The sequence below is a fragment of the Centroberyx affinis genome, unplaced genomic scaffold (genome assembly GCF_046629955.1).
Source record: "Centroberyx affinis isolate AG114_WGS23_722 - 3 ecotype Tasmania unplaced genomic scaffold, CSIRO-AGI_Caff_v1 ptg006188l_1, whole genome shotgun sequence".
Lineage (NCBI taxonomy): Eukaryota > Metazoa > Chordata > Actinopteri > Beryciformes > Berycidae > Centroberyx > Centroberyx affinis.
In genome coordinates this window covers 32501-57500 of record NW_027283140.1, presented here as the reverse complement: position 1 = coordinate 57500, position 25000 = coordinate 32501, and the positions used below count along the sequence as shown (strand labels likewise).

Genomic DNA, 25000 nt, shown 5'->3' with positions numbered 1-25000 from the left:
CTCCGAGCCCTCTGACCGGGAAGAAGAGGGCGCAGCAGTCCCCCGGGCCCCGGCCCAGGTACCAGACCTCCGCACCGGGACACTGCTTCAAGAGAGTCACCCTGACCAAACCCACCTTCTGCCACAGCTGCAGCGACTTCATCTGGGGACTCATCGGCTTCCTGTGTGAAGGTAAGGCTGCACCATACAGGGAATAATAAATCCTGTTTCATCTTATCATAAAGTATTCAGAGGAAAAACACAGACTCAGATCAGAGAGAGGAGGCTGACTCGGTCCAACAGCTGTTATTTAATTCATAATCCTCATCCCACATGAATAATATAAAGTCATCAGATGGAGGCTTTTATCCAAAGTGCCACAGAACCTTAAGTGCCTTCAGCTCCAGCTTATGTGACTCCAGTGGGATTTGAACCCCCAACCCTGCCAGTGTTGGTGCCTTGCTCTGCCCACATGGAGCTGCCAGAGACAGACGGGGTGTGTTAGAGCGTCTCCCCCGGCCCCGTCCAGCCAGGCGGGCGGGCGGTGTTTTAACGGCACACTGACCACACATCTATCTTAACTAAAGACAAATTGTTATTCCTCCTCTGCTGCTGATTTGACCTTTAGATGGAGAGTTGACTGGAGTCCAGACTGTGATGACGCTCATTTGTAGTCCGCAGCAGGGAGACAGTCCTGCTGAGGTGTGTGTGTGTGTGTGTGTGTGTGTGTGTGTGTGTGTGTGTGTGTGTGTGTGTGTCATTATACTGTATCACATAACCAAACTCATCCTACACACTGTGATGCTGATGCATCATCTGCAGCCAGTGAAATGAGAGCAAAGTTGAGGCCTTCTTTCCTTTCCTTACCTTTCCTCTTTTCCCCTTTCTGTCCTTTCCTTTTCTCCTTCCCTTTGCTCTCCCCTCCTCTTCTTTCCTTTCCTTTGCTTCCTTTGCTCTCTCTCATTTCCTTTCCTTTATTACCTTTACTCCCTCTCGTTTCCTTTCCTTTGCTCTCCTCTCCTTTCGTCTACTTTCCTTCTGTCCTCCACTCCTTTCTTTCGCTGTCCTTTCAATTCCTAATCTCCTCGTCTACTCCTTTCCTTTCCTTTCCTTTCCTCTCCTCTCCTCTCCTCTCCTTTCCTTTTCTCCTTCCCTTTGCTCTCCCCCCTCTTCTTTCCTTTCCTTTGTTTCCTTTGCTCTCTCTCGTTTCCTTTCCTTTGCTCTCCTCTCCTTTCGTCTACTTTCCTTCTGTCCTCCACTCCTTTCTTTCGCTGTCCTTTCAATTCCTAATCTCCTCGTCTTCTCCTTTCCTTTCCTTTCCTTTCCTTTCCTTCCTTTCCTTTCCGTTCGTTACCTTTCCTCTTTTCCCTTTCTGTCCTTTCCTTTTCTCCTTCCCTTTGCTCTCCCCTCCTCTTCTTTCCTTTCCTTTGTTTCCTTTGCTCTCCTCTCCTCTCCTTTCATCTACTTTCCTTCTGTCCTCCACTTCTTTCTTTTGCTGTCCTTTCAATTTCAATTCCTTATCTCCTCGTCTACTCCTTTCCTTTCCTTTCCTTTCCTTTCCTTTCCTTTCCTCTCCCCTCCTCTCCCTCCTCATGAAGTGTCCTCGTGACTTAATCATGGATTCAACAGGCGAACTAGAGAGCAGACCAGCACACACACACACACACACACACACACACACACACACTGGAGATTATGGTAACACACAGTCAGTGTGTTACTGGGCAGAGTGGTGTGTGTGTGTGTGTGTGTTGGGGGGGGGGGGGCGTAAAGCCTCTGTTGCACAATCAGAGCTGCAGTCAAGTCGTGATTTACTTTCTCCAGTTGGCATGGCAACAGGAGACTGGCGGGGATGCTTAGTGGCAGAGGAATGTGTGTGAAAGAGGGAGGCGGGGTGGGGGGCAGAGACACACACACACACACACACACACACACACACACGAACAACAACAACAACAACAAATCCATTAAACGCTGCAGCAGAACAAAGCGGTGGACTGTAAAGGAACAGGCTCAGCGGGTTACGCAACGTTTCTTTAAAACCGTCAGTTGGATTAATGCAAACCTGTGATGTCATCACCGTGCTTCATCTGCCTGTGAATATTCTCTGTGATAATGTAATGAACCTTTTTGTTTTCGTGACATTTATACGTTTATGTTGCCTGACATTCGCTGCAGATTTTTATCCAAAGCAGCTTACAGAGCAGAGAGCAGCCTGGACCTGCAACCACGAGAGAAATGAATTACTATTTCGATTTCAGTAAATGATAAATATTGCACTTGCCAATCAAAAAATAAGTAATTACTTTTGTTATCTCCCTCTAAAAGTTGAATTATCCCCAAAACAAACATAATATTCCACCAAATTCACTGATTGATTTTCCTCATAATCTGTTCGTTCTCTGGCTGAGCTGCTGGGAGGAGAAATGATGAAAAGTTTCTTTCTCTGGTGGAAGTTTTCCCTCCGCTTTGATTTCCTCCAGTAAAACAACGATCAGGAACATCAGACATCTGCTTGGTTTCCTTGTTCTCGCTCCTGTTTCTGCCTCTAAATATCAGATCGAAGTGAGGGAAGGGAAGGAAGCAAGGGAAGAAAAGGAAATGAGGAAGAGAGAGAAGGAAAGGGAAGGAAACTGAATAAAGAAAAGGAGGAAAGGATGTAAAAAATCTGGTTTGGGGATGATTCCAATGTTTGTTTGGGAGGAAGGGAGGAAGGAAGGGAGGAAAGGAGGCAGGGGAAGGATAGTAGGCAAGGAAAGGAGAGGAGGAAGGAAGGAGGAGAAAGTCAGTGTCAGTGACTCTCGGGTGGTGAATTACGCTAAAGTCAATCTCTGAACCCATCGTCTATCGGTCTGACGACGATCAGACTCAAGTAGCTAATCGGACTGTAAACGATGACCGGCTCAGGAAGAGGAAGTCTTGGCCCGGATGTCCGCTGGCTGCACCGGAAACCCCGAAATATTGGCCGTTGCCCCCAGAGTCTGATCGTCATCAGACCAATTGACGATGGGTTCAGAGATTGCACTAAAGTGATTTCCCACCTCCATCCTCGATCCCCTCTCCTCATCATCAGTGTTGTGGTCTCTCCCTGTGGACCTGTGGACCCACACAGGGACCAGAACCCGTCTCCCTGGCAGCAGGTCCAGGTCGGAGCGTTCCTCCAGGCCTCGTTAGCTTCCTGCTGGCAGGTCAGCGGAGCCGCAGAAGACAAACTGACCTTCTGGTGTTTGTCCACAGAGCTTCAGTCGACCAGCTGAGGCTCCGGAGCAACGAGTCACGTTTCCCTCATGGTGCTTCTGATGTAGAGTTCAGCAGAAAATATTAGAACTGAGAAAGTCTTTCTCTGTTTTTTAACATAATAGAAATCCACTCTACTTCATGGTGTAAATCAGTGATTCTTTTTCAGGCCTTTTTTCATATCAAGGACCCTAATTTAGTCCACATTAGGGCCACAGACCCCCATTTGATGAGATTTTGTCTCTTGAACCCAAATCTGAGAATATTTTTATTGTCAGATATGATTTTGTCCAGAACTCCACGATTGTCTGTATTGTAGGTAGAGAGATAACAGAGAAACTATGACCAGAACAGTCATTCTTCTGCATTCTCTAACTGTGTTAACTTCTTGTAAATTAAATAATGCTGAAGTTTAACAATTCATCAATTTGCTGGGGACCCCTTGGAACCCCCCTAAGAACCCCTGGTGTTCCCCGGACCCCACGTTGAGAACCACTGGTGTAAACGACAGGGTTCCCACACTCCTGGAAAACCTGGAAAAGTCATGGGATTATAAAATTGTATTTTCCAGGCCTGGAGAAGTTATGAAAAATTATCAAAGGGAGAGAAGTTTTGGGAAAAGACATGAAATTATATTTGTTACAAAATGTCACAAAAAGCTGTAACTGATTAGACCTCCCTGTTGTTGGTTGCTTTTGGTGACAGAGTTAAAATAATATAATCCTTAATCTTAAAGTAAAAACAAACTAATGCTTAAAGTTAGTGTAGTTGATGGTTAATTTTTCATTCAGTCTCATTAGAATTTGGTCATACATATTTGAAAAGGCGTCCTGGAAAAGTTTTGGAATCAGTGAGAAGCTGTGGGAACCCTGAAATGAGGAAAAACAGTCTCTGAACTCTGAAGCTCAGCCTCCATGTTTCTGACAGAATCCACTTCAGACCAGGTTCCTCCAGTAAAGGATTCTGGTCCAGCAGCAGGAATTGTTCTGGACATTTCCACCTGTTGGCCTCATGAGAAGGTGACCGCTAACGCTTCAGTTTAGCGGCTGAAACAGTTTGCTTCAGGAAGGGAGTGAGGAAGGAAATGGAAGGCAAGGAAAATGAAGAAGGGAAGAAGAAACAAAATGAGGAAAGGAGGAAGGGAAGAAGAGAGGAAAGGAGGAAGGGAAGAAAGAAGAGAGCAAGGAAAGAGAAAAGGAAGGGAGGGAAGAGGGAAGGGAGAAAGGAAAGAAGGGTTGACAGGAGTGAGGAAAGGACAGAAGGAATGATGGAAGAAACGAGGAAGAAAGAAGGAATGGGGGAGGAAAGGAGTAAGGAAAGGAAGAAGGGAGGAAACAAACGAGTGAGGAAAGGAGGCAAGGATTAAGGAAAGGATTCATTTGAAAGACTACAGGAAGAAGTGACTAAAAGATGAGAGAACGGCTGCATCTGTCTCAGGTGTCGACGGTCAGTTTGAGTCTTGAAACTCTGACAGGTGGAGAGTTTTTGTTCCTGAACAGTCGGGTCAGAAAGTGCAACTGGCCAAGTAATCAATGAGTCTTTGGTATTGATCAACGATCCTAGTCTGTTTGTAAAAGCCTGAACTGTCGGCTCTTGCAGGGTTTCAGCTGCAGAAAAAGTGCAGAAAAGCAGAATGACTCGCTGTGTGAAACTGACCTGAGAGCAGCCTGAGGTTCACCACAGTGACACAAGACAAGAAACACTAACTTCACTCTTCAGTCTTCACTCTGTAGTTCACTGCAGACTGAACAGGCTGCAGGAGAGTCTCCATGTACTGATGACGTTCATTTAGCTGACGCTCTTATTCAGAGCAACGTATAATGAAAATGTGTCTCAGTCTAATGAGAACTGCTGTGCGGTTCGTTAATCCAACCGACTACAGGAAACCACCGCAAACCGCACGGGATTATGGGTAGAAGGAGACAGATGTGGTTCCTCATGCTTGCAAAGCCTGGCAGAACAAAATGAAGTGTGGACTGATGCTCATATTCAGCTGTTTCTCCATGTGTTCCTGGTACGCCCCGGCCCAGGGGAAAACCTGGCGCAACACAAAAGGACGGTTCCCCTCCTTCCCTGCTCCCAAACACAACCAGCAAACAAAAGGTTTAAGCCCCAAACTGTTTATTGTTATCATGGGTTCAGGCTTCAGGGTGGGTACATGGCCAAAGTAATAAACAAAAAGAAAACTAACACAAGTATCCTAATCTTACCTGTCTAAAAAGAACCAAAATTACAGGAGACTTACCTAAACTCCTAACCAAGGAAAAACAGGAGAAAAAGGATTTCAAACAAAAGGCCACCCAGCCCTACAACTCCCAGGGCCGCTACAGACCGATAAACCAACAGACAGAACACAGACACAGAGCTAAAGTGCTGGCAGGTTGGAAGCTGGCAAAGAAGGGAGACATCTCTGGACAGGTGGCAGCAGCTTTATACTGTGGTGTACTCAGCAGGAACCAATCACCAGCCAGGACACACCTACACAATCACACAGTCCAACCAATCACAGCACACCACCTGTTGCTGATCAGACACACCCACAGATGAGAGAGAGAGAGAGAGAGAGAGAGAGAGAGAGAGAGAGAGAGAGAGAGAGAGAGAAGAGAGAGAGAGAGAGAGAGAGAGAGAGAGAGAGAGAGAGAGAGAGAGAGAGAGAGAGAGAGAGAGAGAGAGAGAGAGAGAGAGAGAGAGAGAGAGAGAGAGAGAGAGAGAGAGAGAGAGAGAGAGCAGAGGAACACAACAGTACAGGGAAACCACACATAACAGTTCTAAACTGGTATGAACACCACAGAAGAAGAGACAGATGAGTCCATCATGGTAGATAAAGTTACAGGAAGTGGAATCAGATTTGTTTTGACCCCAGCTGCCAAAACCTCTGACCAAAACCAAAGTCTTACCAAAGCTCTGTCCAATAAACAAACTACTTTGAGTCATGTGACTTTTGTTTACAAGCCCTGGTTGGCTGTGATTGGTCAATTTGAACCTAAATGAACCAAATACAAACAATGCAACAAAGTCAAGTTTTCCTCTCTGGTTCAGACCAAAGTAAACGAGCGGGAGCAGGATCAGACTGATGTTCAGAGGGATTTGAACCCTCGCCCTGGGTGTTGGTGCCTTGCTCTCTGACTCTCTCTCTCCTCCTCAGTGTGTAACTTCATGTGTCACGAGAAATGCCTGAAGACGCTGCGGTCCGTCTGCTCCTGCATGGCTCCCAGTCTGGTCCGGGTGAGTGACAAACACAACTCAACTGCTGATATTACTAATAACTCCTAATGATGTAGCCTTCATCTGTTACTCCACTGCTTTGTTTACATTGTGATTTATTGGATTGAAGAGTTCTTTTCACTCTGAAACAATTCTTCAGGAACATCCATGAACCTCCGTACCCAAAACTAGGGCTGGGCGATATGGTTGAAATCAATATCATGATAATCATAAGGATTTTTCTCGATATCAATATACAATATATATCACGATATGGTTCATGTATGCAAAATCACATTAAATAATCAAATTAATGTTCATCTCATTGAACCGAATGGTAATGTTAGGTGTGATGTCAAACAAAACAGAACTAATCAAATAATATTCCTACCATACCTCATTTTATCAGAGTTTTTAAGTAAAATTTGCTTGTCATCATCAATTTAGACGGCAGAAATGTGTGTCACGATATTAAAATATCATCACGATATCATTCCCCTGGATGACAAAACGATAAACGATAATATTGAATTATCACCCGTTCCTACCCAAAACACACACAGTCACACACACTCGACTGAAGGCTCAAACACACTGAATGTGGTTTCTGACTCATGTTCTGCTCCTGATGTGAAGTTTCTGTGCTGCACAGCAGGCAGGAGATGTGAAGCCACTCTGACATTTACACTTAACACACCATGTGGGTTATTTAGGGCTGTGCAAAAAAATAGATACAGCTGAGTATTGCAATATTTTTTTTCCATGATACTGTATCGATTTTCCAGCCCCTCATATCAATACATAAAAAAAATTATTCATGTTTTAAACAGATTTAAAATGTCCTTAAATTTCCCTCAAATCCCTTTGAATTAATTAGTTTTGACTCAATTTGTCCGCTGAGTTATCAATATAATGTGATGTACATATTAGACTACCAGGTGGTACACAGCAAGTTGTATTTCCAGCTCTATTTTTAAATTTTCAGTAAATTATGTAGAGTATTGCAATGTATCGTGATACAATCGAATCGTGAGGTCCTTGCCAATACCCAGCCTTAGGGTTATTTATCGTGGCATAAATTCTATAACCTGGGATATAGTCTTTCTGTTTTATAAAACTTTGCCTGTTTTATAAGACTTGACAAGCTGCTAAATGGTACTAATAAATTAAATCCCCAAATCCCCTTTAATACATGACTGCAAATTTGAAATTGATTCATAACATCAACATACGCATTTAGCGTGTCATGTTGTTGTTACCGTGTCATGCTGTTGTTAACATGTCATGTTGTTGTTAACATGTCATGTTGTTGTTGTTAACGTGTCATGTTGTTGTTGTTAACGTGTCATGTTGTTGTTAACGTGTCATGTTGTTGTTAACGTGTCATGCTGTTGTTAACGTGTCATGTTGTTGTTAACGTGTCATGTTGTTGTTAACGTGTCATGCTGTTGTTAACGTGTCATGTTGTTGTTAACGTGTCATGCTGTTGTTAACGTGTCATGCTGTTGTTAACGTGTCATGTTGTTGTTAACGTGTCATGTTGTTGTTAACGTGTCATGCTGTTGTTAACGTGTCATGTTGTTGTTAACGTGTCATGTTGTTGTTGACGTGTCATGCTGTTGTTAACGTGTCATGCTGTTGTTAACGTGTCATGTTGTTGTTGACGTGTCATGTTGTTGTTAACGTGTCATGTTGTTGTTAACGTGTCATGCTGTTGTTAACGTGTCATGTTGTTGTTAACGTGTCATGTTGTTGTTGACGTGTCATGCTGTTGTTAACGTGTCATGCTGTTGTTAACGTGTCATGTTGTTGTTAACGTGTCATGTTGTTGTTGACGTGTCATGTTGTTGTTAACGTGTCATGCTGTTGTTAACGTGTCATGTTGTTGTTAACGTGTCATGCTGTTGTTAACGTGTCATGTTGTTGTTGACGTGTCATGTTGTTGTTAACATGTCATGATACCGTGTCCCGCTGCCCCTCAGGTCCCGGTGGCTCACTGCTTCGGTCCGGCCGGTCAGAAGAAACGTTTCTGCTGCGTCTGCAGGAAGCAAACAGAGGGAAACACTGCACTGCGCTGTGAAGGTCAGACCAGCATGACCAGTATGACCAGTATGACCAACATGACCAGTATGACCAACATGACCAGTATGACCAGTATGACCAACATGACCAGTATGACCAACATGACCAGTATGACCAGTATGACCAGTATGACCAGTATGACCAACATGACCAGTATGACCAGTATGACCAACATGACCAGTATGACCAGTATGACCAGTATGACCAGCATGACCAGTATGACCAGTATGACCAACATGACCAGTATGACCAGTACAGGAGTCTTTATGAGTACCGCACCTTCTTGAAACCAGTTTCCAAAGTGCTTTAAGAATCAAAGCAAACATCTAAGTCATAAAATAATATAAAAAGTAAAACAAGAAGCTGCCAGAAGATCAAAGGTTAAGAACAGAGGGTAAAAACAATATAATAGTAACAATAAGATCAAAGATATTACATCAAAGCAAGTCTGTAAAAACAAGTTTTAAGAAGATGAATTGAGATGAAGATGAAGATGACAGAGTCTGAGGCTGAAGGTCTGAGTTTCAGCAGCTGATCCACAGAGAGAGGAGGCGGTCTGAGCTGCTGTGGCAAGAACCACACTGCTATCTGTAATTACATTTTAGATATCCATAACAGCATTTCTCCTAGTCAAAACTGTATTCTCACTAGTCAGAAAGGTAATTAAAGATATCCACAATAACACTCTTACAAGTAGAAATTATATTTCAAGATATCTACAACTTTGATTGTACTAGTCAAAACTAAATTTAAGATAAAAAATCCTTAAAAAGTATAAGTGGCTGTTTTAATGTTTAATAGCTAGACTGGATATGTATTTCAGATATCCACAACGTCATTCTTCCTAGGACAAATGACGTCACTTTTGCCATTCATGTGTATTGGGCTTTCAATTTCAGATCTCCACAATTACATTCATTCTGGATATCTGCAATAGAATTCTTACTAGGAAAAATTCCCATTTCAGATATCTGCAATCCAATTGTTGCTACTCATAATTTTAATTTCACATATCAAAAATGAAAAACCATTCCAGATATCCATAATGTAATTTTGAATATCCAAAATACATTGTGACTAGTAAAAATATCATTACGGATATCCACAATTGGCATTATGACTAGTAAAAATGCAATTTCAGATATCTGCAATTAGAATTATGACTAGAAATAATGCAATTGCAGATTGCACAAATGTATTGTGGATATCTGTTGACGGGTAGATAGGACGCCGTTTTCATTTTTGATATGTGAAATTAAAATTTTGAGTAGCAACAATTGGATTGCAGATATCCAGAATGAATGTAATTGTGGAGATCTGAAATTGAAAGCCCAATACACATGAATGGCAAAAGTGACGTCATTTGTCTTAGGTAGAATGACATTGTGGATATCTGAAATGTTCTTTTTGACTAGGAAGAATTGAATTACAGATATCTGCAATACATATCCAGTCTAGCTATTAAATGTTAAAACGGCCTGACATAAGCTGCTGACTCAGCAGGTTCAGATGGCAGTTTGACGCCCAGAGGACAGACCTGCTGCAGAGGGAACACCTCAAACCTCAACCACAAAACATTTTCACAATGAAGAAAACACACAGAGAAACATTCAAGACACGCTTAATAAACCAGTGGAACAAGCAGCAGAGTGAACGACTGGCAGGGAGTCGAGTAAAAGAAAATGTAACGGCACTAAGGCTTCGGTGTTGCACTCTTTAGTTTTGGTAATGTTGGTCATTGAGGAATTGAAGCTTATTCTCCTGTTGACTTTACTGGAAGCCGCTGAATGACTAAAATGTAAACAACGTAACGGCACAAAGGCTTCGGCCTCGCTCTCTCTCTGGTTTTGGTTTCTTGTCATGTTGCTGATGGAGGAATTGAAACCGTTGCTCTCACTGTGAGCCGATAACTGACTGAAATGTAAAAAAAAAACAAAGTAAAGTATAAGATGCACAAACCGGGGATAAAGACAAACTTCAATGTGTTTGATTTGAACCTGTGGTCAGCTGAACCTGCGACCTCTGACCTCACATTCTCCACACGAGAGGTGAGCAGGGCAACTGTGACTAAAATAACGTGTGTGTGTGTGTGTGTGTGTGTGTGTGTGTGTGTGTGTGTGTGTGTGTGTGTGGCAGTGTGTGAGCTGCATGTCCACGCTGACTGTGCCGTCTTCAGCTGTGCAGACTGTCGGAGCTGTCATCAGGACGCCACGCTGGACCTGGTGAGTCAGAACAACAAGAATAAAATAAATTAAAGCTGCAATATGCAACTTTTCTCCTTCCTGTGTTGTTAGCCCCGCCCTCCTCCGCCTCAGTTGGTCGGGTTCCCGCCCCGACAGCTGTCAGTCATCTTGATGAGCTGTCTGATGATAATCTAGCGCACTTTACATGCTTCTGTGGGTGTTTAGTTTTACAAGCAGACAAGATACTTTTAGTTCAGTTTTAGTAGTTTTTATTTTTATTTCAGTTTATTAGTTTTACTTTTAGTTTACGATAACTGCTAGGGCAATTGCAATTTAAACTGCGAGTTTTTCTTTATTTTTTAGAACTTTAGAATTTTTAAAGAAAAGTGATTTTGTTAAAAAAAAACTATATGTGAGTGTGCAGATTTACTGAGTTTGAGTCTGATGAAAGGTTTTGATTCATGGACCAAAGATCACCTGCAGCTCTAAAACTCCTTGTTCACAAATCCAGTTTGGACCAAACTCTCTCTGATCACTCTGTTAATTGCAGCCTCTGTGATTTGGAAATTGCAGTTTCAGTTTTCAGTTGATTGTTCAGCTCTAATAACTTCCTTGACCTGTTTACCTCGCTGTCTCCTCACTGAATCACATCCCCTCTAATCACTTTAAATGCCATAAAAAATCCCAGGTTGCAGTGACCTCTGACCTTTGACCACCGTACTGTTGGGTGTGTTGGTTGTGGATGTTCATGATCCAGGAATTGAAGCTGATTCTACTGTTGCAAGACACTGGAAGTCTCTGGATAACAGTCAGATTAATGATTGAAGAGTGAGTGTTATTGATTAGAGGAGTTCAGTCTGGCTTTAACACCCAATACCTGCCACTGTCACACACTCTTTAATCAAAGACTTCCTCTAAGACTGTCAGGTGTTTGAAGTCCTGCTGTCAGTCTGAGCCGGCCAATCAGAGCGAGCCAGGAAGCAGGAAGTGTGGCCTTGTTGAAGCAGAGCCAGTGAGTTACAGTGTGAAGCGGTTTGCCTGCAGACGCTTCATCTCATTTGGTTCCTTCATGCAGTTTGTGTGTAGCGGTGTGTGGAGATCTATCTGCGCTGTATTGATCAATCACAGGCGTTGATTAAAATCAATAGGGTGAGGCTGAGCGCTCCTATAGAGCTGATGGCAGTCGGACCGATCAAAAGCATGACTGACAGGAAGCCAACACTAGAAATAGACACACAAACTAGGTCAGTGTGGCCGGGGATGAAAATCAGTCAAACAACAGTAACAAGGTACTTCAATCAAAATTCATTCAATAAGCTCCTGTTCATTAATTCTCTCCAGGTTCATGCATGATGGGCCTCGGCCTGCAGCTTTTTGCTTTAACAACGGAAAAAAGATGTAATTCCACAAAATGGATGTCCAGTAGATTCAGGAATGGCAGGTGGCCTGGTGATTAGATTCTGTACCTCCTGTTTAGCCAGCAGTGCTAAAGACGTGCATTGTGGGAAACCCTGGCCATGGCTCTTGAAAACCTGTTTGAATCGTGACACTTTTTTGGCAATAAGTTGAAATATTTTTAACCTGTAAAAACATGCCAAGCTTGCAGTCAGGAACATGCAACAGCTCTTTGATAAAGAAGGCAGCAATAGAAAGAGACATAGAGACGTTAAAGAGAGGTTCCTGATGGAGAACCAACCTTAAAGAGAGGTTCCTGATGGAGAAACAGCCTTAAAGAGAGGTTCATGGTGGAGAACCAGCCTTAAAGAGAGGTTCATGGTAGAGAACGAGCTTTAAAGAGAGATTCCTGGTGGAGAACCAGCGTTAAAGTAGATGTTCCTTGTGGATATAGAGCCTAAAAGAAATGTAGGGTTTTTAAATTCTTTTTCTGAATCCTTTTATCTTTTTTTTATGCTTGTCATCTCTTCTTGGGCACAACGATTTCAGATTTTATTTTGTCTCAAACACAGTTTGCATTTGTCTCATCTGTTTTTATCAGTTGTGCAAATAAACTCAACCAAACTGAACCTGAACTCTTGTCCTGCTGGTCCGATGAGCCGGTTCACTGCAGCGGAGAGAACCGAGCTTCTGAAATCAGGAAATCTCACCCAGGATCTATTTCCTGTCGCTGCAGGATACGTTTCACCACCACTGGCGGGAGGGGAACCTTGCGTCGGCGGCGCGGTGCGAGGTTTGCCGGCGGTCCTGTGGTTCCTCCGACGTCCTGGCAGGGATGAGGTGCGAGTGGTGCGGCATCACGGTAAGAACACAGTGGTGCGTGTTGGTGTGTGTGTTGGTGCAGTGTTGGTGTGTGTGTTGGTGCAGTGTTGGTGTGTGTGTTGGTGCAGTGTTGGTGTGTGTGTTGGTGTGTGTTTTGGTGCAGTGTTGGTGTGTTTTGTTGTGGTGTTGGTGCAGTGTTGGTGTGTGTTTTGGTGTGGTGTTGGTGTGTGTTGGTGCAGTGTTGGTGTGTGTTGGTGTGTTTTGGTGCAGAGTTGGTGTGTGTTGGTGTGTGTTGGTGCAGAGTTGGTGTGTGTTGGTGCAGAGTTGGTGTGTGTTGGTGAGTGTTGGTGCAGAGTTGGTGTGTGTTGGTGAGTGTTGGTGCAGAGTTGGTGTGTGTTGGTGTGTGTTGGTGCAGAGTTGGTGTGTGTTGGTGTGTGTTGGTGCAGAGTTGGTGTGTGTTGGTGCAGAGTTGGTGTGTGTTGGTGCAGACTTGGTGTGTGTTGGTGAGTGTTGGTGCAGAGTTGGTGTGTGTTGGTGCAGAGTTAGTGTGTGTTGATGCAGAGTTGGTGCATGTTGGCGTGTTTTGATGCGTGTTAGCATGTTTCAGTGCAGTGTTGGTGTGTTTTGGTGAGTGTTGGTGCAGAGTTGGTGAGTGTTGGTGCAGAGTTGGTGTGTGTTGGTGCAGAGTTGGTGAGTGTTGGTGCAGAGTTGGTGTGTGTTGATGCAGAGTTGGTGTGTGTTGGTGAGTGTTGGTGCAGAGTTGGTGTGTGTTGGTGCAGAGTTGGTGTGTGTTGGTGCAGAGTTGGTGAGTGTTGGTGCAGAGTTGGTGTGTGTTGGTGAGTGTTGGTGCAGAGTTGGTGAGTGTTGGTGCAGAGTTGGTGTGTGTTGATGCAGAGTTGGTGTGTGTTGGTGAGTGTTGGTGCAGAGTTGGTGTGTGTTGGTGCAGAGTTGGTGAGTGTTGGTGCAGAGTTGGTGTGTGTTGATGCAGAGTTGGTGTGTGTTGGTGAGTGTTGGTGCAGAGTTGGTGTGTGTTGGTGCAGAGTTGGTGAGTGTTGGTGCAGAGTTGGTGAGTGTTGGTGCAGAGTTGGTGAGTGTTGGTGCAGAGTTGGTGAGTGTTGGTGCAGAGTTGGTGTGTGTTGGTGAGTGTTGGTGCAGTGTTGGTGCATGTTGGTGTGTTTTGATGCATGTTAGCATGTTTCAGCGCAGTGTTGGTGTGTTTTGGTGCGTTGTCCATACATGTGTTGGTTAACATGTTGGCGTGTTGGTTAACATGTTGGCGTGTTGGTTAACATGTTGGCTAACATGTTGGCGTGTTGGTTAACATGTTGGCTAACATGTTGGCGTGTTGGCTAACATGTTGGCGTGTTGGTTAACATGTTGCCGTGTTGGTTACATGTTGGCGTCTTGGTTAACATGTTGGTGTGTTGTTAACATGTTGGCTAACATGTTGGCTAACATGTTGGCGTGTTGGCTAACATGTTGGCGTGTTGGTTAACATGTTGCCGTGTTGGTTACATGTTGGCGTGTTTGTTAACATGTTGGCGTGTTGTTAACATGTTGGCGTGTTGTTAACATGTTTGCGTGTTGGTTACATCACAGAGCCATGCAGCGTGTTTCCTCAGCATGCCTCCAGACTGCGCTGTGGGTCGGCTGCGCTGCATGCTGCTGCACCCGGCCTGCGTCCGCCTCCACTCCAGGAACTTCAGCAAGATGCACTGCTACCGCATCACCGAGAGCTGCAGCCACGACATGGGTACACACACACACACACACACACACACACACACCACACACACACACACACACCACACACACACACATATACCTCCAAACCACATCCTTTTTGTTGCTGTTGACATACATGGCATGTAAAACAGTATGTATCTTGTTTCCTGGACTCTTCACATGAGTGATGAGTGAAAAATCCAGAATATCATAATGTTAATAATATAATAATAATAATAATAACTATATTTTTGAAGCATGTTTTAACAGTTACTCAGTGCTGAGGACCTGTGCAGCCTGCATAGACCTAAAACAACCAGTAGTTTAATTTCATGATGATCCTAAACTGTAAATCCAAATATTTAGCTTCTCTCTGTATCAGTTGCATATTTCTATTTATGCACATTATGTAACATTTCTGTGCCAAACCTTGAAAAGTCAGTAATCCAGGAAGTGCTTGAGCATTAAGTTATTTCAGTCATCTCACTAACATTTTCCACCACATGACGTTCCCCTCCTTGTTTCCATCAGATAACTCAGATGATGTTGATCCGTCAGCTCCAGTGTGTAAAGACGGACAGCCGGCCGCTGCAGAGGCAGGTGGGTCCAGCTGCTGAAACACTGAAACACACTGAAGCTTTCCTCTGACTGAGAGCTGCACAGGGAAATGAAGGGAAAATATCACAATGCTAATATTAGCTAGTGTGATTTCCAAAGGCTTTTTTTCAAGAGGCTGCAGGTTATTTTTAGATTTTATATGGTGTCAGACGACATTTTTTTTTTTTTTTTTTGTCAGTATGGTGCAGTCTTACTTGAAACTCTGTGTGTGTGTGTGTGTGTGTGTGTGTGTGTGTGTGTGTGTGTGTGTGTCCTGACCAACAGGGAAGCAGTTTCTCAAGGTATTTGACGGTGATGATGCGGTCAAGCGTGGCCACTTCCGACTGGTCTCCATCCTTCGAGCCACCAGGAATGAGGAAGTGGTGGTGAGAGCTCCGCCCCCTTCTGCACAACACTGAACACACTTCCTACAGTGTCAATGAGCTAATACTACTACTACTACTACTACTACTACTACTACTACTACTGTTACTACTACTACTACTACTACTACTACTACTACTACTACTGTTACTACTACTACTACACTACAGTATCAAGACAACTTTAGAATGGAGCAGTAAGGTGTTATTACAACAACTACTTTTGCTACTACAACTTCTACTACATTATTAATAATACTACTAGTAGAAGTCCTTTTCCATTTTCCTAGAAGCACCATGTTTAACACACACACATACGCACACACACAGGCACACACACGCACATGCACACACACACACGCACACGCACACGCACACACACACAAATAAACACTTCAAAGCCTACACACCAGCTGGATGGCAGGGTTTGTAAGATTCTTATTAGAGAACTGTGTTTATCAGGAGAAATGAACAGATTGGTCTGTACTGATCTACAGTATAATGTTGCTGTCGGGGGAAAATCTGAATCTCCAAAATGTTAATGTGTCATGAGCTAAAAAAAGCAGCCTTATTTTCAGCTTGATGATGATGCATTTTGACGTAACTGAGTTGGTTTTAAAGGTTGGTTTTAACCTAAACCCCACTGATTATAAACCTAACCTAAACCTTAACCTTAAAGGATAAGGCTGGTGTTTTTAATGCCTTTCTTACTGTCAACAAATCCTATGAAAATAACAAAATCAGCAATGATTTTGTTTTGCCAACAAGTCTGGTCCATGTATCCGGGTCCCAATGCAGCCATGTCCCAGCAGCCATAGAACTCCATTGTATTAAAAAACGATTAAAAACCCGTCACAGAGCCATGCTGCTGCTCTGCAGCATATTTCATCATCACCATGCACCGGGCCGGACCACTTTTTCCTCAAACAACTTCATAAGCCGGCTGGAAACACGTTTTCCATCTCAGGAAAGTAGTTCCGTAACACAGAAAATAGTCCCCGGCAACAGTCTGACTTTTCGTGGTAAGTTAGCGATTTTTAAAATGTAAACTATGTCTTTGTGAGCTGTATTTCAAGGTTTTAGCTTACAATTGGAGCCAGTGACTCCCGGGTTGACGGCTAAAAACTGTACGTGCAAAGTAACGGGAGTAGAGCATTGTTGATGTTGTTATTTTCATAGGATTTGTTGACAGTAAGCAATGCATTTAAAAACACCAGCCTTATCCTTTAATGGAGGTTCCATTCCACATCCTTAAATAAAACACATTTTTTAGATGATGAACATGAAGCGTTTTTGGCTCAGTCAGAATCCACCCCTGAGTGTTGCAGTTCCTGTGTGGTCCTGCAGGAGGCGGCGCTGCGGGCCTTCTACCTGCCTGACGAGCCGCAGGACTTCGAGCTGCAGGAGCTCGGCGGTCAGGAGCGTCTCCATGGCGACGACATCCTCAACCGCAACGGCGGTCCGGACAACAAGAGCGCGCTGCGGGACGGAGCCGCCGACGCCTGGATCCTCAGGGCCAAGCCGCAGGACAGCCAGCTGCTCCGGGTCCACACCGCCTGGCCGCAGTGAGTGCTGCTGGGAAATGGAGTTTTTTTTTTTTTTTTTTAAGCGGATAACTATGAAGGAATTTAAGCCTGGTCAGACTTGAATCCTGGTGCAGACAGACATCAACAGACAAACTCGGGCTTCTGTCTGGTACTGGAAATTCTGGAATATCATGGAATTTAGAGAGGTGTTTTCCAGACGGGGGAAGTCAGGGAATTGTTGGAATGTGTTGTTCAGACTGGAAAACAATGTTGACAAACCAGGAAGGAAGTTTTAAATGTTTTGGGTGATAGAAGGGCTGCTTAGTCATGGAAAGTTGTGGAAAAGTCATGGAATTTTACATCACAGCCTTTTATGATTAACACTTTATAAAGGCATTATTCCAGTGTATTATCTTGTGTATTAACCTATGGAAAAGAATTGAAAGTATTCTGTAAAAACTCTTGAGAACATCATCTACCTAACAACAAGGTGTACAAATGCAATCTTTGTTGTTACAAGTAAATCATCCCTTCATTTGCTCTAATGTTATTTTAATCTTTATTTTCCTCCTCAGGTCGGGTGTGGCCTCTGTCTCCGTCTCCGTCTCCAAGAACAGCACCGTAGCCTCAGTCCTCAAAGAGGTCCTCATCCAGCTGGGCAGACAGGTAGCTCATCGCCCGAGGTTCACACAGACATGAAAATCCTGGAAAAGTTATGGAATTTGAAAATTTGTATTCCGGGCCTGGAAAATTCAGAAAAAACTCTGTTTTGTTTCAGGAAGCAGATCCGTCCAGCTTCAGCCTGGTGGAAGTCTACATGGGGAGCAAACAGGGTGAGCAGCCGCAAAACATTTAAGTCAACAGTCAACATGTCATCCACCACAAATGATGGGGCAATAAGTGCAAAATGTGTTACCTCATGTTTCCTGTTTTTTTTTATATCATTTATTTTTTATTGCAACACCGACAAGTTACTGACAATACAACAGGTTGCCGAATACATTTTGATTGTTTAACCCAACTATCCCTCTACCCCCAACCCTATCCCCCCACCCCTCTCACCACCCCCCTTCCCCTCCACCAACCAACAGGATAATAATAATGCCCACACAGACATAGCATTCTTATTTAGCCAGAAGATCTTTTAAGTTAGATATCAAATTTGTCCACATTAAAATTGTGTTTGGTCGTGCATCATTGACTCTCGCTGATGATAGTTCCGGGTAAGAAATGTCCAAAAAGCTCCGAAGCCAGTGAATACTTGAAATATCATGAGGAGGTTTCCAACGCTGGACTACAATCTTCTTAGCTGCAGTCAAGCCTACCAGCCAGACTTTGCGTGTTTTTTCCGTAAGGGAAAGGTGGGAATCATCATTTAGAAGATGTACAGCAGGGTCCATTGGCAATTGTACCCCCGCTAATTCTGCAAGGGTACTAACAACCTTCCCCCAAAAATCAAAAACCCCTGGACACTCCCACACAACATGTATAAAAGAGCCAACGGTTCCCTGGGAGCAAAACGAGCAATATGGGTCAGGTACCAATCCCATCCGATGTCTAATTCTCATGTTTCCTGGTTGATGCATGCACAATTTAACAAAACGCTGTGGCGCCCCCCTTAGGCCAATCAATACAATTTAAACTAGAAGGGCACTCGGAGAGCGCAGACCTCCGCCAAGGCCAATAGTCTTCTATGATATGCAAATGTGCAAGCGCAACCAATATACGGATCCGCTCCAAAATTGAATGGGTTCTTCCTTGGCCCATGCTACACCCTTCCACGAAGTTTCACGAAAGTTGGGCCAGTAGTTTTTCCGTAATCCTGCTGACAAACAAACAAACAAACAAACAAACGGCACCAAATACATAACCTCCTTGGCGGAGGTAAAAATGCTGAAACTGAGCAATGAGATGCATCGTTCCCTGATGTTTCATCAAAATCCAATCGGCAACATCCGAGATATGATGTGTGACATACAGACAAGTAAACAATTGTTGTAGCGCCCCCCTTGGAGCAATCGGTGTCATTTTGAAAATGCCAGAATGCAGCAATAAGGTGCATCACTCCCCAAAATTTTGCTAAAATCAAATCAGTGTTGATATAGGAGCTGATCCAGAGTTCCTCGCCCAAAGTCATCAATAAAACAAACTTCACCTGCAGCCACCAGATAAAAGCTGGTAAATGCTACTCAGAGTCTGGTCAGTCAGTCTGCTCTCTGTTCTAAACATCTGTTTGGCTGGAAAATAGTGAAAGTGGCTGGTAGTTTTTGGGTTTACCAGCCACTGTGGTTGTGGTTGTAAAAAGTAGATTTCCTTAGTAGATTGTGATGCGTTTCCTGTGTTTGTGGTCGTGATGTTTCCTCTCCTCTGTCCTGCAGTCCAGAGACAGACGCTGACAGATCAGGAGAAGCTTCTGGAGAAACTGCAGGAGATCAGGAAGGTAGGAGGAGCTAGTCAGGTTCCTATTAGTTAAGAACACACTCAACTGGGTGTGTTGTTAGGCGGTTCCACTGTTTTTCTCCCTCTAGCTCGACTCTATACCTGGTAGCTGCAGTTGAGTCTTTTTCTTCTTCCTGAGCTGCTGTTGGTTTTCCTCCCAGGTTTCTCTGAGGCAGATGAACCAGACTCGCTTCTATATAACGGAGAACAGGAAGCGGGTGGTGCAGGTCAGCCTGCTGATTGGAGGACTGCCCCCCCTGCTGACCAGAGAGGAATACACCCAGCTGATCCAGGAACACCTGACCATCAAAAGTGAGAAAAAGCACCGCTGCGCTGTTGGGATAATTAAAAACAGAGTTCCACAGGGAGTGTGAACGGGCCCGGCTACTTTTCATTCTAACGGTGTCGTCCAGGTTCCAGATAAGGAATTCATTTCCAAAACAGAAAAAAAACAACACTTTACGACCTGAGGTTCATCATTTAATATCTTTAATGCCTTGTGGATCCAGTAAAAGTGTTTCATGTAATCAACCAAGGACTTACGTTCCCTACTATCCTTTAAAAAGTTCCATCAGTTTGTTTAGTTTTGTGGTAGTTTTTGTAAGAGAAGGTTCCACTTTTTTGAAATGGTGAATATTTTCAAATGAGAACATCCTTCCTCTGTTCCTCTCAGCTGTTAAATAAACCAGTGGTTTGCTGGTTTTCTGAAAAAGTAACGAGGGTAAAGGCAACGCTCAGCATGACTCAGCATCCAGCGCTGTGTTTCCTCTCTCGCTCGTCTTTTTGAGGTCAGTTCACAGCAGGACTGGTTGTCTAACTCGTCCTCACCCGCTCCCTCCTCTGTCTCTCTCTCTCTCTCTCTCTGCAGGTCACTTGGTCACCATCAGCCACTTTTATGGGAGTCAAGGTGAGTATGTTGTCATGGAAACTGCTCTGCTGGTTATTTTAAGGTAATTTCTCTGCTGACATCAACATTTAAATCCCAGAGTCTCGTCTGTTCTGTCCTCCACCTGCAGAGACACCTTGGATGTGTTTTCTGCTGAAAACGTTTTATATTTTCTTTTTTAGTCTTTTAGCTGATGCTCTTATCTCCACTGAGGTAAAACAGCAGAATCAGCTTCACATCCTATAGCAACAACATTAGAAGCAACCAATAGTAAGAAGGTCAGGGGTCAGAGGTCACAGCACCCAGACAATAAATGGAACGCATAATCCTGTGGCTCTAGAATAAAGGAAGAAAAGGCAAGATCGGCACAAAGTCTTATCTGATTGCCGAAGCGACAGTAAACCAATCCATCTCACTGTAGATTTAACAAGCAAACAGGCAAACTCATGTATTTAAATTCAGAGTCAGCTGGTCTCTCTTCTCTCTTTGTCCTCATTCCCCTCTTCTCCATTCAGAGCATGTCCAGTACTTTTCCCAAGTTCTGGACATGCTCTGAATGGAGAAGTTCCCCCCCATTCACTCAGTTACCCAACAAGCCACCCAGCTTGCCAACCAACCATAACTAGCCAATTAACCTCTCTACCTACCCAAACACCCGGCCTGTACCAGCCCCTCCTCTCTTCCTCCTTCTGTAACGACCTAATCTAACCTGTGTGTGTGTGTGTGTGTGTGTGTGTGTGTGTGTTCCAGGTGCGGTGGTGCTGCAGATCTCGTGTTTCTCTGAAGCAGAGAGGATCTACATGTTGGCTAAAGACACGGCTGTCAACAACAAGCCACTCACCTCACTGGTCATACCAGAGATCACGGTAATACTGGTCTGCCATGCCACAACACGCCATGCCACACTCTAGTATACCATACAATACCATAGTATACCATAACATAGTATACCATACCATAGTATACCATACAATACCATACCATAGTAAACCATGATAGTATACCATGCCATACCATACCATAGTATATCATTATAATATACCATTCCATACCATAGTATACATGACAGTATACTATACCATAGTATACCATACCATACTATACCATAGCATATCATACCATGATAATATACGACAATAGTATACCATACCATAGTATATAATAGTATACACCATAGTACATACCATACCATACCATACAATTCCATACCATAGTATATCATGATAATATACCATTCCATACCATAGTGTACATGACAGTATACCATACTATAGTATATCATACCATACTACACTATACCATAGCATATCATACCATGATAGTATACCACAGTATATACCATACCATAGTATACCATAGTATACACCATAGTAAATAGCATACCATACAATACCATACCATAGTATACCATAGTATATACCATACTGTACCATGATAGTATACCACAGTATACAATACCATCCCATAGTCTACCGCACCATTGGCAGGCTTCCCACTGTGGAATTCCATGACTTTCCGTAACTACATTGGAGCTCTTCCATGACCCTAAAACTGTTCTCACTTCCTGGCTTGTTAATGTTGTTTTTCAGTCCGAAAACCATCTAATGTGATGAATGTGTGAAACAAGTTGGAAAACACATTCTGCTGTGTTTCTAGAAAGCGACCCTGCTGTAAAATTCCCCAAAGAATTGATCAAATCGCCTGACTTCCCCTGTCTGGAATATACACCTCTCAGAATTCCAGGATGTTCAAGAACTTCCAGGACTGGTGGAACTCTGCATTGGATTTATTGTCCCAGGGAAATCCAGTTCACAGAGCCATGTAACTTACTGGTTTAGTCAGTCTAGTAATATCAAATGAAATGTACAATGTATTCAGCAGTGGGCAGTGTAGAAAACAACACTCAGGATGTTAACCAAAGGCTTTCTCTCTTGGGACAAACCTCCATCTATGATTTCCCATCATCCCCCAGAAGCCTGATTCTGATGATTTAGTGTATGTTCGTTAATTTCTCTCGTCTTCCCTCAGCACAACAAGCTGGGGAAAGACGTCTCTCCTCTGCTGGTGTTTGTCAACCCGAAGAGCGGCGGACTGAAAGGCCGAGAGCTTCTCTACAGCTTCCGGAAGCTTCTGAACCCTCACCAGGTCTTCGACATCTCCAACGGAGGACCGCTGGCTGGGTGAGAAGTTGGGGGAGGGACTATGGATCGGCTCCGGTCCGTCACGCACAATATCTCAGACGCCACTGATCAGATTTGGACGAAACTTCAGGGAATGCGGAACATTTTAAAAATCACACCGATTGGCCCAAAGTTTGTTTGTTGTCTGTACGTCACGACATAAAATATCTCTGACGCCACTGATCGGATTTTCATGAAACTGAAGGGAACGATGCATTATGGCACTTTTAAAAGTTCACTCATTGGCCTAAGGGGGGCGCTACAATGTTTGTTTACTTGTTACTGATTGGCTCAAAGGGGGGCTGCATCATTCGTGTGGGACGACATGTTTACTGTTGCTTTGTTTCAGTATTATTTCAATGTTATTTAAAATCATTCCAAAGCAATCTATATCTATTTTGAGAAAGAAAATTGCTGCTAAAAGTTCAGCAGTTAATATCAAAACTACAGATCATTCTATCTTCAAAAACAGAGCTGTTGTAAGTCTTAAGATGAGATGATCCTAACCTAATACAAACCCATAATATGATTTCATTTGAGTCCAACAGTCATTTTATAAAACAAGGTGTCAGTTATTTTTTCCAAATGGAGGAGATTTGCCTCAGTGGCCGACAGTAAAACACTGGTTGTACAGGTAAATCCCAGGTGGGAATGTGAGGATATTATGATATTATGAGCAATTCTTGTCTTAAATGACCAGAAATGAAATGTCCATGGAGTGTCTGTTCTAATATACTGTACGTCTGTCCTGGTTCTCTGCGGTCCAGCCTCCACACGTTCCGGGAGGTTCCCAGGTTTCGGGTGCTGGTCTGTGGGGGCGACGGGACGGTGGGCTGGGTGCTGGGCGTGCTGGAGGCCGTCCGGCACAAACTGGTCTGTCCTGAACCGCCCATCGGCATCGTACCGCTGGGAACAGGTCAGAACAACAACACTGCTTTTTTATTTCAGGGTTATATCTCAGTTTGTAAGGTTTTCTCACTGCTTCTGTAGAGCAAGGCACTGCTGGAGTTAGGGGTTCAAATCCCACTGAAAATACTAAAATTGTCTAAAAATGTGTCCACCTTAAATGGCAGACATAACCATTTCCTTCTGGTTAGAGAGACCGTCCTGTAACAGAAAGTCAGATCTCCACACCAGACAGTGTGACTGATATTTCTGGACATGAGATGCAGTAACAGACACTGGAGTCTGTCCGGTCCCGTTAGGTAACGACCTGGCCCGGATCTTGCGCTGGGGGGCGGGTTACAGCGGGGAAGACCCGCACCACATCCTGGTGAGTCTGGACGAGGCGGACGAGGTCCAGATGGACCGCTGGACCATCCTGCTGGACGCCCAGGACCTGTCCGAGGACGGCAAGGACAACGGCTTCCTGGAGCCGCCCAAGGTCTGGATCAGGTCCAGTCAGGGAGATTTACTCCTTATTAGTTTAGTTTTTTTAAACCCTGGACTGGTTTAAAGAGTTAATTGGGTTTCATTTGGACTTAAGAAGTCTTGAATCAAGCTGAGACCTTGTTGAGCTCATGGTCTGGTGTGCTTGCAAACCAATCCTTCCAGAGAATCCAGAGCTTTGTTTGGAGAGATCCACAGCAGCTACTAGAAGCGCTGTAATATCACAGCAATGTGTTCAACAAAAAGTGAATTTAATAAATTAAATTAACTAACATGAAATGCTCGAGTTTATCTATGATAATAGCTCAGTTAACATCCATCCAGCTACAGCAGTATTGCTTTGTGTTAGCCTGGTTGTTATTTAACTAGCCTTGCTTGCTAGTTGGATAGCTCATAGCAAAAGAAACAAAATGCAGTAACTGAACAACAGGGACAGGCTTTTTCAGTTTTTATTTTTATCACAGATTGGCCAAATTAGTGAACATGCATAAGAATAAAAAACAGGAGAAAACAAAAAAGATCGCTAACTAGCTCCCTGGATACCACAAGAGTTACCATAGCAACCAATAAAGCAGAGCAATTATGAGTATGTTTAGGACGAGTCTTTGACCAATCAGATTGCTTGGATGAAACTACCTGTAATCACTAAACAGCAAGGTGAATTTTCCATTTTTGAGGAGGGACATACAGCTTCTATTCATTTCTAATGAGAGAATACTCTCTCTCGCCCTCTCTCCCTCTGTCTCTTTGTCTCTGTCTCTCTCTCTCTCTCCCTCCCTCTCTCTCTCTTCTCTCTCTCTTCTCTCTCCCTCTCTCTCTCAGATCGTCCAGATGAATAACTACTTCGGTCTGGGCATCGATGCTGAGCTCAGCCTCGACTTCCACCAGGCACGAGAAGACGAGCCTGATAAATTCACCAGCCGGTATTCAATTCATTCAAATCAATTCAAATCAGTTCTGTTCTATTCAGGTG

The 25000-nt window shown here is 43.7% G+C and overlaps 1 protein-coding gene across 1 annotated transcript in view; it reads left to right on the top strand.

The window, feature by feature from the left end:
• LOC139638199 (diacylglycerol kinase theta) overlaps positions 1-25000 on the top strand; it is a 30602-nt gene that overhangs the window by 55 nt on the left and 5547 nt on the right. The window contains exons 1-19 of the mRNA XM_071512244.1: positions 1-171; positions 6362-6441; positions 8403-8502; positions 10639-10724; positions 12817-12942; positions 14502-14655; positions 15159-15227; positions 15510-15610; positions 16955-17172; positions 17709-17799; positions 17912-17966; positions 19512-19573; positions 19734-19884; positions 20441-20479; positions 21209-21324; positions 22487-22638; positions 23406-23554; positions 23844-24022; positions 24850-24950. The exon at positions 1-171 is cut by the window's left edge and continues 55 nt beyond it. Of these exons, the coding sequence (XP_071368345.1) occupies positions 1-171; positions 6362-6441; positions 8403-8502; positions 10639-10724; positions 12817-12942; positions 14502-14655; positions 15159-15227; positions 15510-15610; positions 16955-17172; positions 17709-17799; positions 17912-17966; positions 19512-19573; positions 19734-19884; positions 20441-20479; positions 21209-21324; positions 22487-22638; positions 23406-23554; positions 23844-24022; positions 24850-24950 (2200 nt within the window). The remainder of the gene's footprint in view (positions 172-6361; positions 6442-8402; positions 8503-10638; positions 10725-12816; positions 12943-14501; positions 14656-15158; positions 15228-15509; positions 15611-16954; positions 17173-17708; positions 17800-17911; positions 17967-19511; positions 19574-19733; positions 19885-20440; positions 20480-21208; positions 21325-22486; positions 22639-23405; positions 23555-23843; positions 24023-24849; positions 24951-25000) is intronic.